At 45.4% G+C, this 18823-nt stretch overlaps 1 protein-coding gene across 1 annotated transcript in view; it reads left to right on the top strand.

The window, feature by feature from the left end:
* Window positions 1–18823, top strand: part of XRN2 (5'-3' exoribonuclease 2) — a 398081-nt gene that overhangs the window by 50940 nt on the left and 328318 nt on the right. Inside the window, exons 5-11 of the mRNA XM_085612392.1 lie at window positions 2301–2359; window positions 2493–2582; window positions 16122–16194; window positions 16281–16331; window positions 16823–16980; window positions 17175–17249; window positions 17335–17468. Coding sequence (XP_085468518.1) covers window positions 2301–2359; window positions 2493–2582; window positions 16122–16194; window positions 16281–16331; window positions 16823–16980; window positions 17175–17249; window positions 17335–17468 — 640 coding nt within the window. The remainder of the gene's footprint in view (window positions 1–2300; window positions 2360–2492; window positions 2583–16121; window positions 16195–16280; window positions 16332–16822; window positions 16981–17174; window positions 17250–17334; window positions 17469–18823) is intronic.

Genomic DNA, 18823 nt, shown 5'->3' with positions numbered 1-18823 from the left:
GCACTTGGTCGAACTCCTATTTTGACCTCTGCACCCAGCCGCCACTGTGCTGCTGGTGGTGCTGTTTTGGTACTCCCCTGACACATGGACCTTTCTGACTTGATTATGAAAACTGGTATTGTAAGTGCCTTACTTGCCTGTATAACCGCAATATTGTTTTCCCCATCGGATAACATAGAAACTTTTCGGCACAGTTCAAAGTGTCGCTTTTTCTAGGTGAAAAGTATTTTTAACAAAAAAAAATACTTCCCTTATTGCGAAGATCTTGGTCTTAAAATAAAGCACAAAGTATCCTTTTCTAAATTTAGTCGTGATCTCCTTGAGTTGTGTATCCATTATTGATCACTATTGTTCAATAAATCTTACACTCCTCTGTTAGGCCTAAGGCTGCTTCCCCAAACTACCACTAATGGAGCACTTTGGTTTTTACATTGAGCCCTGTACTCTTTTGGGGAACCCCTAGACTCGTACAGTATAACCACCTAGTGGTAATATTGTATACAGAGCCAGCTTCCTACACTGTGGATGGAGCCTCCGCTGTTCAGTGTAACCTTAAAAATCTTCTCCAAAAGCCTTCAAACAGAAGTGAATCCAGCTTCTCACGGTGCACCTACACACGACAGATGGCCACTTTACTAATGGATATCTGAGAATGATGCTCTGCCCTTAAATGTTTGTCAACTAAGTCATGTGTAGGTGGTTAATTTGGATCATGCGGAGTTCTTTAGGGGTTAGGCGGGCCTCGCGCCAGTAGTCATTGTTTCCCCCACCCATACTTCCACCTTTGGTGCTTGGGGAGAAATTGTCTGGAGCATTGACTATCAGAGAACTCTAGATCTTAGAACTAGTTATCTTTCACTGCCTCCTTATAGGAGCTTGGCTTCAAGGGGGTTAAAGTCTGGGATCTGGCTACCTGTGGGAATATGGTCCGTTAGGGTGCGGCATAGCTTTCTATACCGATAAAATAGTGTGCAGGAGATTCAGTAGTGTTCTTCATGTCTTCGAATGACATCAACACATCATGCCAGACATCCTCCAGGTGAGTAATGCCTATTGTATCCCAGGGCATATTGCTTTGTAGACCAGAGCTCCTGGTGTAACCATGTACCTTGCCACAACCGGGTCAACCCGGTGAAATTGTGATCCCGTTCAATGAAACTAAGTGCTGCCTCAAACGAAGCATGGTCTCATTTCATTAATTCACATGCGTTAATCATTAGCTATTGTCAAGGTTGGAATCCCATGGCAACCTTAAAAAATGAGTTTAGCCCATGCCTGAAAGGCCTTATGTCGGTGTCAATTTACACCTCCTTCTTAAAGAACCCGAAACTTAAGCCAGTAAGGTAATGGAGTCCCAAGCATCACCCCTTGCCAGAGGCCATCTCCTCTCAGAATTCTAGCATGTGCTTGCATATAGTGTAACTGTAGGTGATCCTCCATAAGAGGAGGAAAGAAGACCACATGAATCTATTAGATACCACACAGAAGAACTACAGTTACAGGTAAATTACTTTGTGTGTTTTTTGTTTTTCTCCTCCCAACATGCTTGAATCTGATTAATAAGCAGTATCCACCTCTATTAACATTGCAGACAGTGGGCAACAATGGAAAGTGTGCTCGTCATCAGTAAAGATGACTTCCTTATCCCACTGCTGTATCCCATCTGCTACTGCCTCTAGACAGTAATGCACAGTTAAGACGAGCGGCAGCCAGGTCAGCTAGGCTGGGGCCAAGGCAGGTGCTCTCTGCAGTCATTTGAGGCTCTTCGTGTCCTCCTTCGTAGGTCGTCGGGATCTTTTCTCTGGTGCCAGGGACTCCCCATAATTCCAAATTATGGTAGAGTGTAGGGTAGTAGCCAAACCTGACCCTTGGGGTCGCTACACTCACTAAATGATTACTCTAATTTTGATACTGCACTCAATCCACGCTTCGACACTGCACTCTACGATTCTCTCTGCCCCTTTCAGGTGCAAGCACATTAGTTACAAAGCAAAACGTGGGGGTGACCATGCCAAAAAGGGCTACTTTTCCACATCTGCTCCAGTCCAAGGCAGTCTGCCCCGCACCAGTCTGCTCTACGCCACTTCACGCCACTAACTTATGGCCATGCTGAACAGCAGCCACACTGGTGTACAACATGGCAAAAACACATTGCCAAAGCCAGTAGCCCTTGAATAGAGTAGACATATTGGCTTTGCCAATGCTTGTTTTGTTTGACTATTTAGCATGACCTGCTAAGATTTGCAGTGTGCTTTGGATGTTGTCTTTGCTAAATAACTTGTTCTCTTGAAACTTTTTAGGTGGTTATCTTCCGGAGGAGGAAGTAAAAGAAAGATTTGACAGCAACTGTATTACTCCAGTAAGTTTTTATTTTTAAAATATAAAATTTGGTTTCTCTTAAACTGCTCTCCCAACCACCTCCATTTTCCTACCCCTTTCAGCCCATCTTCCATGCAAAGTTATAAGCATGTTTTTCTTATTTCTGGTTGTAGGGAACAGAGTTTATGGACAATCTTGCAAAATGCCTTCGTTATTATGTTGCTGATCGTTTGAACAATGATCCCGGATGGAAAAATCTAACGGTGAGTTGAGTACCTTAAAATACAGTACCTTAGTTTGTATATAGTGAATGTTAGCTGTTCGTGTCTAGAGTGGTTCCAGCCATCTTTTGCCTGCTGTTGTGATCATGGGACACCACTTCCCTGGGCAGAGGTACTCATCTGGGTGACATTATGCCACCATGATCTTTTGTTTGTGCCTTTGATCTCTTAGGAAGCTATTGAAGTGTCTTAAAATGATTCACAGGCTTCCCATTAGCAAACATTTGGCCTCTCTCATCATGGCCTTAACAATTCTGGTCCAATTTACCTGAAACCCTTTTTACCGTACTATCTGAGCTCTCTGCTACAAATGTGCCTGCATTGGCGGTCGCTTTTCATTTTTGTCAACCAAGCACTGGAATTCATTTCTCTCGTATTTAAACCCAGGATCATTTAATCTTTCATAAAAATGTGAAGACCTAGCTGTTCCTCAAATACGAAATACTCTGATCCCCTATTCCCTCCCACCAATCACCAGATCGTTAGTCCTCATGGGGTAACGATCGGGCAACTATTGAGTTCTACTATTGTTTCTCTGCAGGGGTGTTAGTTTCCCGGCTGCGTAGTTTTATTGTTAGAAACATACACTTGGACTTCTGTTTATGATGAGCAGCTGTGAGACTGTGAATGCAGGTGTAATGCCTCCACCTGATAGTTCCCTGCACGGGGGAAGATCTCGAGATAAATAGTGATTTCACGCTTGTGACCAGACTGTCGGGGCTTTCAGTATGTACATGCAATGTGCATTGCTCCCCACTATTAAAGTCAGGGTTGTACCTACATGGATATTCTCATGTTTGTGAAAGATAATTGTGCATTATCCTGTTCTGTGATATGATGTATGTCATCTAAACTTCAATAAACCGATTTCTAAATAAATAAATGGGGTAACGATCGGGCATTATAATTTTATTTCATTCATTTATCTTGTTCCATCAGCTGTTAGTGTTGACCGCTTTTAATTGGTGCTCCCATCATTTTTCCATAGACCTGCGGTTTCAGCTTGATTTTCGATTTCAGTTTAGTTTTTTGGTGATATTCTTGCATTGGGAAAGTCCCTTGACCCTTCCTTTACACCCATTCTTTTACCATTGTCTTACAGCCTACTTCAACCCTGCAGTTACCATACCAGTTTGATCATCTTGCTTGCCCTACTCCTTGTTTCCTCTGCATGCATGTAGCCTACAACACCTCTTGATGTAGTCTTTTTCACAATCTGTTGCCTTTCCACCGATTTGCCAGCTCTCTATCATCTTACTCTTGGTGTCACTTGCCTCCTCTTAAGCGAATGTCCTGATTCTGTTTTTTGTAATCCCTGTTCCTTCAGCCATCTTAGCCACTTTTTTATCCTTGTCCCAGCACACCCAAGTACATAAAAGGTCCCAAATTATAGCTTAAGCTATAGCTTTATTAAATTGCTTTTACATTGGCCTGTCTAAGCCAGCATTATTCCTGTTAATTATACCATTGGGAATTGGGCAATGACATTCGGGAGGAGGGAGTGGGTTGTGAGGGGTGTCTCGGGGGCAGTGATCGGGCCATCCCTGCTTCGTATCCTGGCCTACCCGTATAACACTGGAATCGTGTGCGTTAATACTGACTTTTGTGGCTTCTCAGCCATACCGTGACTAGGACTCTTCCAGGCCTCTCCTTCGTTGCATTCCTGAGAAACCACCCTATGACACTCTGCCTTGGCATCCACGTTCAAAAGCAATAGCTTCCTCTTAAGGTTTGGTACAGAGTCTACCAAATTGGATATGTTCTACCTGTTGTAGCTACTCTTCTTCTCCCAACTAGCCCCGATTGGTCTGGATGTACAATCTGTAGCAGGATCCTGCTTAAGCTTGAAACCATAACCCTAGCAGACCTTTTTACATTAGTATAAAGTAGTGAAATGGGTCTGTATGGTCCCATATTCCTCCCCATCTTTTGCTGACTTCAGCAAGCAAGAATTTCTCAAGTCTGCCAGGGTTGGTGTAATTCCAGGCGCTTTCACAGCGGAGTTGAACAAACTAAACATTAAAACCATAGTCAGAATATTTTACAATTTCAATGTGGCCCAGATACCTTTAGGGACTTAAAGTCTTTATGATTTTCTTCATACTTGTAGGTTGTGCCAGTTCCTCGCTTTTTTTCAAGTGTATGTTTGTCTAGAGCTACATGAATCAAATCAGCCATCCCTTAAGGATTCACAGGTCCTCATGTCTGATGAATCTTTCTAAAATCCCCCACTACCAACAGGGCTTGTTCCTCCCCTCACCTCCATCCCAGATATAAAGAATGCCACCTTGAAACATTTACCATCTTCCTAGGTCTTGCCAATTGTGGCCTATCATGTTCACCCTAATTGCATGAGGTGGCCCCTTAAATGCAAAATCTGTCTCCAGAGTTTTACACAGGAATTCTAATCTATGTACAATGCTCCATCTGGCTCCCAACTGCCATTCGCCCTATTGTGTCTGAGACGTGCTTCATACAGTAGCCTTCTCTGCTCAGTCTTTCCACACCTTTTTGCATGGTTGCCCCCACTTTTTTGCTGAACTGCTGATGTGCTTTTACTGAGTGTGCCCTGAGTTCCTGCCATACAGGTACCCAGGGCCTATGTTATTTCCCTAAAACTGCATTGAAAACAAAACCCAATTGGCACTCTTTGGCCACAGGTCAGTCCCTTGTAAATGGTACCACAGGTACCAAGTGCACTGTGGCCAGGGAAGGCCTCTAAGGGTTGCAATTCTTTTTGTACCAGCCTTAGAGGCCCTGTACCTTTACACACACACACTGCCTTTGCAAGATGCGCGTTTTGGTGCAGAACAAAGTAGACCTGGTACACATCCCTGTGCCATACCTACAACTCACTGCCCTGGCATAGGTGAGCCATCCCTCTAGCAGAGCACTATACCAGCAGTGAGGATACAGGTACTTGAGTCCTGTACCCCTACAGTGTCCAAGTCGGGGCATCTTGGAGATGTCCCCTGAAAAATGACCTACTCGTGTCCAGGCTGAGTGGCTGCTCACCAACTGCCACCATCAGACATGTTTTTGGATCGCTGGGTCGAGATCCTGCTGCTCCTGGGGTTCTGAAACGATGCACATCCTGGGCTGAGGTGCAAAGTACTCACCCAGGATGGGCTGGGTCCACGAAGGGGGAGCTGCCCTAGGCCCTTTGCTGCTCTCAGCAACTGGCCCCCACCGGTTCTGACCCCCCACTTTGGCAGGATAATCGGTAGGAAACCCAAGTGAGGAAGGGAGGTGTGACCACTGTTGCCAACCCCCACCCCTCAGATGGGGGAAGTGAGGTGAAGCACAGCTCAGTCCCCACCATCTTGTAGGCGGGGGGGGGGGGGGGGAGGAGACACCCAGCCAACTAGTGAGGCATATGCCCCCTCCCACTGGGGGTTGGCATAATAGTGGGTGTACCTACCTGTAACGCCCCAAAATCAAGTATTTAGGGGCCACCCCTAACCTTGCCTCAGACAAGAAACAACCAAGAAAAGAAGGCCTGGACAGCCGTGCCGAAGCTAAGAGTAGTGCGCCCACTGACTTGGCTTCAGTCCTACTGGCCTGTCACCTCCTCAAACCTGTAGAAGCGAAACTCTGTGTCCTGCAGCAAGCAACCTCAAGAACCCCGAGGACCTGCCCTGCCTTCCAAAGACTGTCTCCTTTCAACACCGGATTTGTTCACCCACAAACTCTGGCTCCAGCCAAATCCGCAAGTCTGCTCCCATTGCCCAAGGCTTGAGTTCGAGTGGCCCAACACCACGAGGAGGTCTCCCCGCAAGCCTGACCCGAGATCTGGTAATCTCTGACCTGCCTTGAATTTCCCAGTGAAGCCTGCAGACTCTTTCTGGAGACTCACTGCGACCGAAGCTGGTAAGAGAAACCAGACGTCTAAAGACACCCCTGCACCCGAATCCCCGCTGCCTTGGCAGGCCCAATCGACAGTGCCTAACCAACCCCCAATATCCCAACTTACCTCTCGAAAGTGGTGGTCTCACCCAGAAGACCCTCTTCCCTGAGCCTGCAGTGCCTTTGCAAACCGGAGGTTCCCAATTGCAAACAATAGGGCGCCCGATGTCGAAACAGCACCCTGCTGCTCGAGTGCACCTTTTTGGTGCTACTTTGTTTCCCCCTTTGCCCTGAGCTTAATACCAGTAGCTTTGCTTCCACAACCTAGTGGCCTGCTTGTAAGCAGCCACCAACCGGAGGCCCCCTATCCCCCATTGGATAACATTGGGCCTCAGCACTCTGCACCCGACTGCCCTAGTGCTGCTGAGGGTGTAACAAGTGCATCACTAACCCTGGGAGACCCCTGAGTCTTACCCCAGAACCCTAACTCAAATGACAGTTTACCTACCTGGAAACCGATAACCTCTTTTTCCTCATAGAATAACGTAGAAACTTTTTCTCCCAAAAAGTTTCTAAGTGTCGACTTTTGAAAATTACAAATATTCCTTAATCAGCCGACTAACAAACACATTTTCTCAACTGTTTTCAGGAAATGTCCCAGTGCTGAATCTAGGTTTCGGCTCTGAGTAAGAAAAAGTGGTGTAAACATAACTTACCTGCTAAGTGAATTTCTCCTATAGGTTAACATTTGTGATTCTATGTGAAAATGTTTCTAAGTGTCAACTTTTGAAATGCAATAATGTTCCTTTTAAAAATCGTACTTCTAACTAAAAACGCATTAACTCACCTGTTTTCAGGAACTGTCCCAGGGCTGAATCTAGGATCCAGTCCTGTGTTGGTATAAGTAATCTGAAACATAACTGCGTTTTACTTAAAGCCCATTCATTTGAATGTACCATACCTGCAATGTGTTGCAAACTGCTTTATTAAACTGTAACCAAAATCAGTACAAGTCATACTGCAATTTTGAACTGTGTTCATAGTAGTAATTTATTACTGTAAAGTATGTATATGCTTACCTGTACCAGGCTTGCTTGGTTCTAGAAATAAAACAGTATATTTTTATACAAAACAATTGACCTAGAGTTCAGTTCTTGAGTGTGAGAGACCGTTTGCTGACTGAGTGTGTACATCAAATGCTTAACACTGTCCTCTGATACTGCCTTACTGCTCGACCAAGCAATGGAGTAGTGAGGCCTACTCCATTGAGCTCCTGCCCTTTTTGCCATGTTTTGACCACCATTCGCACATTGGGCTTGTCTAGCATTGGTCCGTTCGTCAGTCTCCTACTCCTTCAGATGCTGAATTTCCTCCACTGTGGTTTTCCTAGTCTTCCTGCTTGCAAATCTACCTCGCCTGGTATTTGGCTGTCGTTCTCTCCTCCATGTTGTTGGAAGGTCCAGTAGCATTTTCCCTCCTAGCAACGCACCTCCAGCTGTTATGACGATGATGGCTCCTGGCTCCTAATTCTTCTGATCCAACAGATCCTGAAGTGTTAGCATTTTTTGCGCCTCTTGAGGATCTTGTTTGGTCTCTCTTCTCCTTCAGTTCAAAGGTAAAGCAAAACGGTTGCCCCAGCAGTACAGTCTCTTGTGAGGTCTAAGAAAATGTGTGCCTGACCGGAATGTCTTTTGCTTTGAGGGTCTAGGTGGGCAAGTACTCGTACCAGAAGATTCTTGTCCCCTTGGAGATAAAGGCATCTATCTTCACACCTCCTCCATTATGCGCTCTTTAATTTCAAGTGGTGCACCCTAGTCAAGATGTCTGGCTCCTTACCAGTACTTGGTCCCGACGCGACTGTAGGCTGCTTCCTGTCCAGTCCTCTCTCCCCCTCATCACTTTCTGCCAACAAAGTCCTGGCTACATGCTTTATATACCCACAGTTCAGGTTCTTTGTCTTTCAAGGATGTTCTTTGTGGCCGATAACTGGCCTGTCTCCCACCTCGATTGTAAGAAAGGATGCATTTATAGACTTAGTAGTAATGTGTTTATGTATACACCTGCCGGCAATTTTCACTCCCCATGTCTCCTGCACCAGTCTCTGGCCACAGCTTTACCTTGGTCCATGTTCTCTCGCTAATTTTAAGCCACCATACCAATTGCAATGTCCATATATCCTTGGTATTTTTTTTCCCCCCCTTTAGTTCTTGACGACCCCTGCCTTTACCCCCTTGGGTTGCATGTTGCTCAATGCCAGCTGCTTCCAAAATTAGCTGGATGTCACCATCGTTCTAATAGGACTGTCTCAGACCCTCGGCACACCTGCTCCATTGCCTCTTATCAACTTGCGTTGCTGTCTGTCATCATGCTCACTCAGTGTCCCTCCTGATTTTTGGCAGGGTGGTGCTTCCTGCTTTCTTCTCCTCTTTGCATCTGGTTGCTCCCCTATTAGGTATCCCGATCACTCGTTCTGCTCGTTGCATGCCACCATGTTTTTGGCACCGCTCATTGGGCCAGCCATGGGCGCTGACACTCATTAGCATGTCCATAGCTCTTGCTAGGTCTCTCCACTAATAGGTCCGAGTTTGCTGCCTCCACTGGCTCCTTGCTGCTGCAGCTTTTTCCAAGTGGGAGAATCCCTCCCTGAACCTTGCCAACGGCACAGCAAAACTATGCTACGGCAGTGTCTGTGCCTCCCTTGGTGTTCCAGCTTTATAATGTCTTGACATCGTGTCCTCTCCTGCGAGTGCCCTCCCTCGTCTGATTTCCCAGCAAAATCTTTTTTTAACCAGGCAGGAGTGATAATTCCATGGATGCCCCAGCCACCATACCGCTGTTAGCTTGTCCAAGCTGTGCCTGGATTTAAGGTGATGCTGGGCCAAGTTCTGGTGCCTGGCAGGGACCATCAAACTGTCGTCCACCACCATGCCTGCCCAGGAGAAGTGTGGCAACCTTTGATAGGTAGGTTTGCCTGAAGTTCTGGAGTTTTGGGTCACAGAAAATGGAAGGAATTGTTTACTCATACTTTGACGTTTGCAGGGGATTTTGGGTAATAAAATGTTGGGATTCATGCAACCACATCATCCTGGATTTCTAGCTCTAGTTTTCAGTGTCTGGGCGAAGTGTTTTTTTTTTTTTGTCCCAGCTGACTCTGGGTCCAAATACTGCAGAAATCCCCCCCCACCCCCCAATGAAAAACATTCCCTGTATCTAGTGTGGATTCCTGCTCAAGCCCATTGAAAATCCACACCAATATCGCCCACACTCAGCAGACCTAAACTAATACAGATTTGGGTCAAGCCTTGTAATTGATATGTTCCTGTGTGATGAACACTGAAGGAAACTACTGTTTTAATCTGACATGGCCAGCATGTTTTCCTGGCAAGCAAATCGTGGCAATGGTGGTCTGGCATCCAGAGATGGCAACCTTAGGATGTGTAGATGTTGAAGACATCTGGTTGTGGTATGTGTGAGAAAGTGGCTCTGTATATACTGTTCACTAATAGATACAGGGTGTACAGAGTCCACAGTCCCCAAGGGTTTGGCAGAGGCTAAAGTTAGATCTAACCTTACTCTCTAAAGTGGTAGCTTGGTCGAGCAGTAAGGCAGTATCGGAGGACAGTGTAAATCATTTGTTGTACACACTCAGTCAGCAAATGGTTCCACACACTCAATAACTGAACTCTAGGCCAATGGTTTATATATAAAAAAATGTTAGTTTTATTTTAGAATCAACAATTGGCATTAAAATATACTTTCTCAATGGGATGCTTTATATAAATACTTTTGCAATATGCAATTGACTTTTGTAAACAGTTACAAGTGGTTGCAATAGGCAACACGATTTTAAACAGAGCAATGCATTGAGCTCAATGGAAATTTCAAGTTATTTGCAACAGATTACTTTTAGGATTAATTTTGGAATTCCAGGACTGGATCCTAGATTCGGTCCTTAGAATCAAGTGATGTAAGTCTACTTCATTACTGTGATTTTTAAACAATATTTAGCTATTTTAAAAGTTGACACTTAGAAAATATTTCATAGAAAACAGTCAATGATTCCCTATGGAAGAAAATTCAAGTTGCAGGTACAGTATGTTCTCGTTACTTTTGTAATCCAGCGCTGGGTACCAAGACTCAGTAGTGGGACCTGTATCCAAAACAGGTAAGTAATTACGTTTTCAGATATTATACGATTTTTAAAGAATATTTAAAGATTGCAGAAATTGACACTTAGAAGAGATTTCACAGAAAAACAGTCAATGATTTCCTACGGGCGAAAATTGGGTTACTGGTAAGTACAGTTGTAAGTATTTTTCAGAGTCAGTGCTAGGCACCAAAATCCAGCACTGGGAGCTCACCTAAGAGCAGGTGAGGATTTTTGTTTTCGTTACTTGGCTGATTTTTGGTGAATATTTTAAGATTTGTAAAGTCCACACTTACAAGAAGTTTCAGGAAAAAGCCAGTCAATGTTACCTTTAAACCGATAACTATTTTCTTCATAGGGTAAGTACTCGACTGGCAGAGTTGAGGTTCTGGGCATAGACTCGGGGGTCCCCCAGGGTCAGGTAGGTACAGTTGGTTCACCCTCAGCGGCACTAGTGCGGCCGGGTGCAGAGAGTTAGGCCCAATGTTATCCTATGAGGGATAGGGGGGGGCCTTGGTTGGTGGCTGCTGACTAGCAAGCCACGCGGCTGTGGGAGCTGGGCTCCTGGTCACTCACTCCGGGCAAGTGGGGAAGTAGGTAGGTGTAGAGGTTGCACTGCCAGGGCCACTCGAGCGGCTGGGTGCAGGGTGCTTTTGAGCCTTCGGGTGCTCAATTGATTTCAATGGGAAATCTCCGGTTTAGAAAGACTGCAAGCTCTGAGACGAGGATACTTCAGGTGCCACCACCACTTCGAGAGGTAAGTTGGGTAGTTGGAGGATAGGTAGGTACCCCGGGATTGGGCACAGGGGGCCGCGGGGCGCCGCGTGCAGGGGTGCCTTTTGGTGTGGGGAAATCTTACCCTCTGTTGATCGCAGTTAGGGGGGGGGGGGCACCTTGTTCTTAGGCTGCAGGCTTCTTCAGGAGTGTCGAGGGAGGTCCTTGGAAGCCGGACTCGGGGTCACAGTCGCCGTGGGGTCCTCCTCGTGGTCTTTGTTCACTCCTCCACCGGCCAGGCTTGGCTGGTGCAGTGTGTGCTGGGTTCGCGGTTCCGGGCTGCTGCCAGGGATTAGAAGTAGGTTTTGAGTAGAGCCTCTACTCATGGGAGTCCCAGGGGCTTAGAGCCGAAAGGTAGCCAGGTCCTCCGGGGTTTGTGAGGTTGCTGGCCACAAGAGATGCCGGGTTGGAGCAGGAGCAGGTTCGAGGGTCGACGGGCCAGTAGGGCTGGGACCAAAGCAGTTGGTGTCTTCCTCTTTTTAGCAGCTGCTGGGCAGGTCTTCTTTCTTCTTGCTCTTCTTTGTATTTCGGAATCTGCGGAAGGTTCAGGGTTTCAAGATACTAGATTTAGAAGCGTTACAGGTAGGTGAAGGGCAGGGACCAATGGGTCCCTGTCCTGGGGTGGGTACATCCCCTATCCTGCCTCTCCTGTGGGAGGGGGGCAGTAGCCTAGTCCTGATTGGGTAGGGCTTCCCATCTTCAAGATGGCGAGAGCCCGGGGATGTGTTTCACATCGCCTCCCCAATCACGCGCATCGTGCCGCCATGCAATCTGCCTTTTGGGAGCACTTCAAAGGGTCCGCTCCCCCGCCAAGCGCGCGCACGCTTCCGAGAGCGCCATTGTAAACAAGGCTGTTATCTTGTCACATTAGATCGATCACGCTGGAAAAAGTGGACCCATCTGTGTTCTCCCAGTCAGTCTCTCGTCTCCCCTTTCTATGTTCTTCTATAGTTTCTGTACGTCTCTTCTGTCTCTCTGTTCTTGGACTCTGCCTGTCTCTCCCTTCTCTCTAGTCCTCTGTTCCCTGGCCTCTCTCTCTCTCCCTTATCTGTCTCTCTTTTCTGATCCTTCTCTTCATCTCCACCCAAGTCCTCGCACGTGACTGTCTCTTCTCTCTAGCCCTCTGCTCTCATGGTCTGTCTCGCTCTCCTCGCCATGATCATCCCATCTACATGATCCTTCTAATCTTCTCTGTTCTCCTAACATGTCTCGGACTCAACTTGCCGTCTTCCAGTCTGTCTGTCTCTCTCCGTCAGTTCTCGCTACTGCTCTATCAGGCAGCCTTTTCTCTCCCTCTTCTCCTTCAGTCTTTTCTCAGCCCCTAGTTCCTTGTTTCCCCCTCACTCCTCGCTGGTTGTCGTCTTGCACTTTGTCCTTCTCGAGCCTCCGCTCTTCTCCTAATCAGGATTCTCCCCTTGGCTGGATTCCCGCCTCTCGGTTCTTTTATGCGTTTCGCTATAATTCGCTCCGAAGGAAAGACAGGCAGAGAGAAATCAAATCCATGGGATGTCACGGAGTGTCGCCATGGCAACGGATGCAGGACGGGAATATACCTCCCTGTAACGCATCTCTCATCTCACACACTGGACACCCCCCCCCCCTCCCCCCGAGCACCCGCAGGTGCCGCCTCACAAGATTGGTGGCACACCCATGATTACCGGCAACGAGTACCTATCGCACCTGTGGCATACACCCAAGCACCAGCAGGGGGCGCCTATCAGGTCTGTAGCAGCGTCACGATTACCAGCAAGGAGTACCCTGTGGCATACACCCAAGCACCAGCTGGGGGCGCCTATCAGATCTGATTGCACGCGGCGCCCATGATTACCAGCAAGGACTGACTACCTGTGGCATAAACGCAAGCACCAGCAGGGGGCGCCTCCGAGATCCGTGGCACACTTGAGACCACTGGCATGGAACACCTTCCACACATACCAGCTGGGCCCGCCACTCACAGCAATGGAACACCCTCACGCAGCAGCAAGGACAGAATCTTACACCTTGTCATCTGTGGGCCGCATGTGCACCCGCATACGCCACCTCTCAGACACCTCGCGCACATGCACATCCTTGCACACCAGTAGGGGCCGTTTTTGATATCCGTGCGCATCCATGCACACCAGCAGAGAAGGCCTCTGGGATCAGGGCCACATTCGCCCGCACCAATCAGCAAAGGGTGATTCTAAATTTTGTTGCACCCCGATTTACAGCCGCAGATGCGATCTCTAATCTGTGGCATGCCCATGACACCAGCAGAGGCCTCTGGCATACAGAGACGCACAAACGGGGCCTCCTTTCACAGACAGATCTGTCGCAATCACATATGCACTAACACGGAACGGTCGCCTCCAAGATCTGTATCAAGAGCGCCAACAGTGATCTGGGGCACATTCTCGTTACTCCATTAACCTAGTAGGCTACATTTCCACATGAATCCACACCTACGAACAGTAAGCGGCTCATCTCTGCACGGGTGTATTCACCCGCTGAGCTGTCTTACTAGAAATTGATGTGTGCTAATTACTTGCACGTGACAAGTTCACATCTCCGCAACAGGGGAAATTAACAATCTAGCATCTGTACCGGGTCTGGTCTTTGCAACCTGCCAGTAAGACCCTGCAGAAGGTACATTTCCCCAGGATCTATTTTACTAGGTTTGGCATCCGCGGCCTCGGAGTAATATACAGATCTGTATAGTAGGCGATCAACCTGCTGAGCGGTTTCACCGGTTCTAAAACACCAGTACCACGAAAGTGGATATATTACAATTTCAATGTATTTATGTCTCGGATTACGGCTCCGGCCTGGTTTGCGGGCCACGTCGACTGCCCAGGGAGCCACCTGGCAGCTTGCTGATCACTTTCGTGGGCGTTTTGATGTTCTCCGTGAGCCGCGCGGCCACTGAACATCAAAGCGCCCACGAAAGTGATCACCATTTGCCAGCCCCTCCCTTATCCCACGTCCTGCTTGTTTTTTGGGGCTTACACTCCATGCCCTCTGGCTCCTTCGTGCTGCTTTACCCTTCCCTCTGCTTGTGCTTCGTATCTTCTCCCACTCATGCTGTTCGTTCTTTTCTTTTTTTAAAGTCATTTTACTAAGCGCCAACGCGAACTGAAGGTATCGGAGCGCTTGCCTCTCATCTACTCCTTTTCTACGTTTTTCTATCCCCTCTGAGCCTCTTTTCACTTTTTTCACTCTTGCCTTTAGTTTGCTTTTTCGCACTTCTGCATCTCCTTTCACCAGTTGTTGTGCCGGTTTCTGTGCCTTCTTAGCTTCTGCATTTGCAATGCAATAGGTCTCGCAGTTACACGAGTTAAAGCTATTGGCATTGTAAATGACAATGTCAATAGCTCAAACTCGCGTAAATGCGAGACCTAATGCATTGCAAATGCTTGTTGGCACTGTGGCGGTACAGATTGCATCTGTGCGTTGATTTTTAGAGTCTTTAATACATTAACTCAGTGTCAGAGCAGGCTTTGCTGACATTAAAGCTTGTAATCACAGGGCAGTAATTGACACCTTGTGTTTCTAAGCTGGGGTGTCCGTAAAACCTGCACAAACTAAGATTTTTCAAGTAAATACTAGCGCTAAAGACATTAAAAAAAAAAAAAAACACACAGATCCCTTTTGCACTGAAGCAGCACAGAAAACTGCATCATGACTGCTTCTGGATGTGAAACATGAATTTAATTTGAATATAAATGTGGAAGTCCTCCTCACTTAATGGTGTAGATCTTAAAGTGAGTTATTTGGGCCGTCTCAATATACCTTCGTTAGTGGGGTTTTATTTTTAATACTATTAATCCCTTTATTGGGAACCATCGTCCTGCCGCTTCAGCCTGACATTGTGAGGTCATTCCGTACGTGTAAGCCACAGCAAGTGGAGGAATGGGTCTCATCATGGCTCTCTAAATTCCTTGGCTTAACACCAACAGTATTTTCTTCCTCAGGGTGCGCACACCTCAAAAGACCAAAATCACTTTAAATTACTTTATAAAGTGTAGTGCTTTATACAGCAGATGACTTCATTTGGGGGCCTGGTTGCATCCTCTTGCTAGCAGGAACGCTGAATTGGCCAGAGTTCCTTTGATTAATAGGAAACCCCTGAAGAACATTCTTTGGTCAGCAGCTTTCTTTGTCCCGTATGTTCAAAAATTCTGCAGGAGTAGCACTAACCCTTGGAGAACTGCCCTTGTCTGTTCTACAAGTAAATTTGCATGGAAAAGGAAGTAGGCAAATTGTTTGAGAGTGAAAGTGATCTGTCCTGTTAGTCTTGTCAAACTATTTTATAACGGTAAAAGGTCCGTGGATACTTATTTATTTTGGTTGATGTGATTATCTGATCTCCGAGATTGATGTAAAAGGAAACAAAATGGTTATTCCGTTGGTCTTGATCAGTAAGATGTGTAAGCTTCACTAGTAGGTTATAAGGTTTGAGGTGTTTTTGTTTTCGCCAGAGCTTACTCCCTTTTATAGAATTATTACTCATCAGTGCGCCTCTGATTAATACATTATCCGAATTGAAATCATTTCACCTAAGGAGGTTGAGAAATGAGGCGTCGTCTATTTCTGAAAATGACATGCAAATCTAAATAAAATACTGCTTGGAGACTACTGTTACAGGTTTGTATAATCTTTTCACATTTTAAATACTGGAAAACAAGGCACCCTTTGTCTTGTGTAAATGTGCAGGCACTTCATACTTTGGTTACTTGAAACCAACAAAGATTTTGACCTTTGTCTTTTACTTGCAGGTTATTTTGTCTGATGCCAGTGCTCCTGGCGAAGGAGAGCACAAAATCATGGACTACATTAGACGCCAACGAGGTAAAATTGACTACATAAAAATTGCTTGCTTCATGTTTAAATAGAATATTGAGTTTTCCCTAAATGCATTCCTTCATTTGATCTAGGTCAGCCAAACCATGATCCAAACACACACCATTGTCTATGTGGAGCGGACGGTAAGACTGCTATTGTATTCAATTTTTTCCCCCTGATATTTTCAGATGCTGAGGATGTTTTTGTCTATTACATTGAGCGGATGTGGCATGGATGTATATTTTAAAGTCTCACTATCTGTACAACAACAATTTCCTTTTTTGTCTTCAATTAATTATTAAAATGTATTTAATGCCTGTAAAACGTTCATGGAATCCAGAGCCAGTCCTGTGGTTCCAACTTAACACCAACTGCTCTCTGATGCCTATTTACTTATGATGGTCTAGTTATTCTGATGTCGTAGTACAGCCTCGATTGAGAACTGTTGATCTTAGGCTTGACTTAGGGTTACTGTTTTTTCAGTATATTGCTTTTTGTACTCTTGGGTTGTCTTGTGGTCTCAAAACTAGTTTTAACCCCTGCCAGTTGAAATTCATGACTTGATGCCATTATTGTCCTTTGAAATGTGCATTTTATTTGCTACTTAATTTTTAATCTTTTGGTCTTTTTCCAGCTGATCTCATTATGCTGGGGCTAGCCACTCATGAACCAAACTTTACGATCATTCGAGAAGAATTTAAGCCAAACCAGCCAAAGCCTTGTCCCCTGTGTTCCCAGGTTGGTCATGAAATCAAAGACTGCCAGGGTTTACCCAGAGAGAAAAAAGGGGAGGTAAGAAATGGCTTTAATCATTTTGAATGTTTAATCATTGAATAAATTGGCTATCAGTCTTTTTTTGTGTGCCTAGTTCTATAGATGAAAACTAGTTGTTTTATTCGGCATTTAGAGATGGTTATCCAAATTTGTGCTAAGGAAGTATTTTATTTGTCTTATCTTGTGTTTTTTTTTTTTTTTTTTTTCTTCAGCATGATGAATTTGCTGACAGCCTCCCTGGGTCAGATGTGGAGTTCATTTTTATTCGTCTGAGTGTCCTACGAGAGGTAGGCACATTTTAAATATTTCTTTCAAGGTTACATAAAAATAATGTAAACCTGACTGACTATATTTATTTAATTTTTGTTTTAGTATTTGGAGAAAGAACTAACAATGGCCAGTTTACCATTCCCGTTTGACTTTGAGAGGAGTGTCGATGATTGGGTCTTCATGTGTTTCTTTGTGGGAAATGACTTCTTGCCACATTTGCCTTCTTTGGAGATTCGGTATGTAAAGGAGCTCAAGCCCTGCTATGTGATGCTTGGACATCTTCTGAGGCTTGTGATTAATACAAATGATTCCAGCTGATCTTTGTTAAAATACCTTTTTTTTTTTTTTTTTTTTTTACTGCATTGCCTTTAATATCCAGATTCACACCCTTCTTGCTGTGACAATCTGTTTTACTCTTGATATTCCGTTAAGAATAATTGTCTTGGTAGTGTAGCAAACTGAATCACATGAATTTTGACTTCTGTCGACTATGTTTTTATGTCGAAGAGTAATAGATTTTTGCAAACCAAGCTTCTTTAGAACACCTTTTTAGTGTTAATATTTTCTCTCAAAAGATACCATAGTAATCCTTTGATTGGGGCCCCAGGACAGATAGGTTACTAGTCGTCAGTATTTTTTTGTTCAGTATTTTTTGTTTTTTTACTATTGTAATAGGCCACAATACTGATGTATATCAGTTTTGTGACCGAGTATACATACCCCTTTATGGCTTGGTGTTCAGAGTTAGACTCTGAACACTTAGTAACAGTCAGTACCCAGTCAGAACCTTACATAAGACCTTGAATTATGTAGAAGAATTTACACACAGCTAGTTTTTTTTTTTAGCACTGTCTTAGTCTAATATCTGACCTCCAATAGATGTAGACTTTAGGCACTAAAAATTAGATTAACTGTGGGCCTTGCGTCCAATGTTCGTCTTGGGGTAGAAATCCTTTTATTTTTTCAGAAGCCTTCAGGCACCGAAATACAGTAGCTAGTTTCAAAGGGAAAAAATCTTAGACCATGTTCTTTAATGGGTTTGGGGTTTTGATAGTTGTGGTTTTGCTTTATGATACAAGTCTTTATTGGCATTTCTAAACAGAGAAAAGCCCCTAGAAGCACGGCACAGAGCATCGTAGCACTCTTCGCAAGCATCAAGATGAACAAACCACAATGTCCAAGCAAAGAACCACCACCCCCTCCTCCCCGGTAGTCGTCCTGCTGAGTCTGTATAAGGGGTCTCTTGTCTTCAGTTGTCCCTAGACAGTAGCAATGAAGTAGTGGGGGTGTCTACATTAGTCGAGCCAAAAAAACACAGGTATTTAGGGCATGTGAGCTCTAAGAATTCTGTGGAGAGTAAAGCGATGAAGGGGCGCCATCACTCCCCCACAAGAGTCTGTCTTGGCAATAATGCAATCTTTTGGATTCTGGCAATGCATAATCCGATCAGTTGGAAAAGAGTGGGTCCTCCTCAAACATGTGGCAAATGGAGTGACATCTCGCACACTGCAATGGAAAAGATGCCACCTAGTCCATCCCCAGAGTAATGTTTGTTACCTACGGTCAACGTCAGTGAGGAAGTAAAAGACAG

Source organism: Triturus cristatus, chromosome 6, assembly GCF_964204655.1.
Source record: "Triturus cristatus chromosome 6, aTriCri1.1, whole genome shotgun sequence".
Taxonomy (NCBI): domain Eukaryota; kingdom Metazoa; phylum Chordata; class Amphibia; order Caudata; family Salamandridae; genus Triturus; species Triturus cristatus.
Note: the sequence above shows the minus strand (reverse complement) of the source record. Positions and strands in the feature narration are given on the sequence as shown.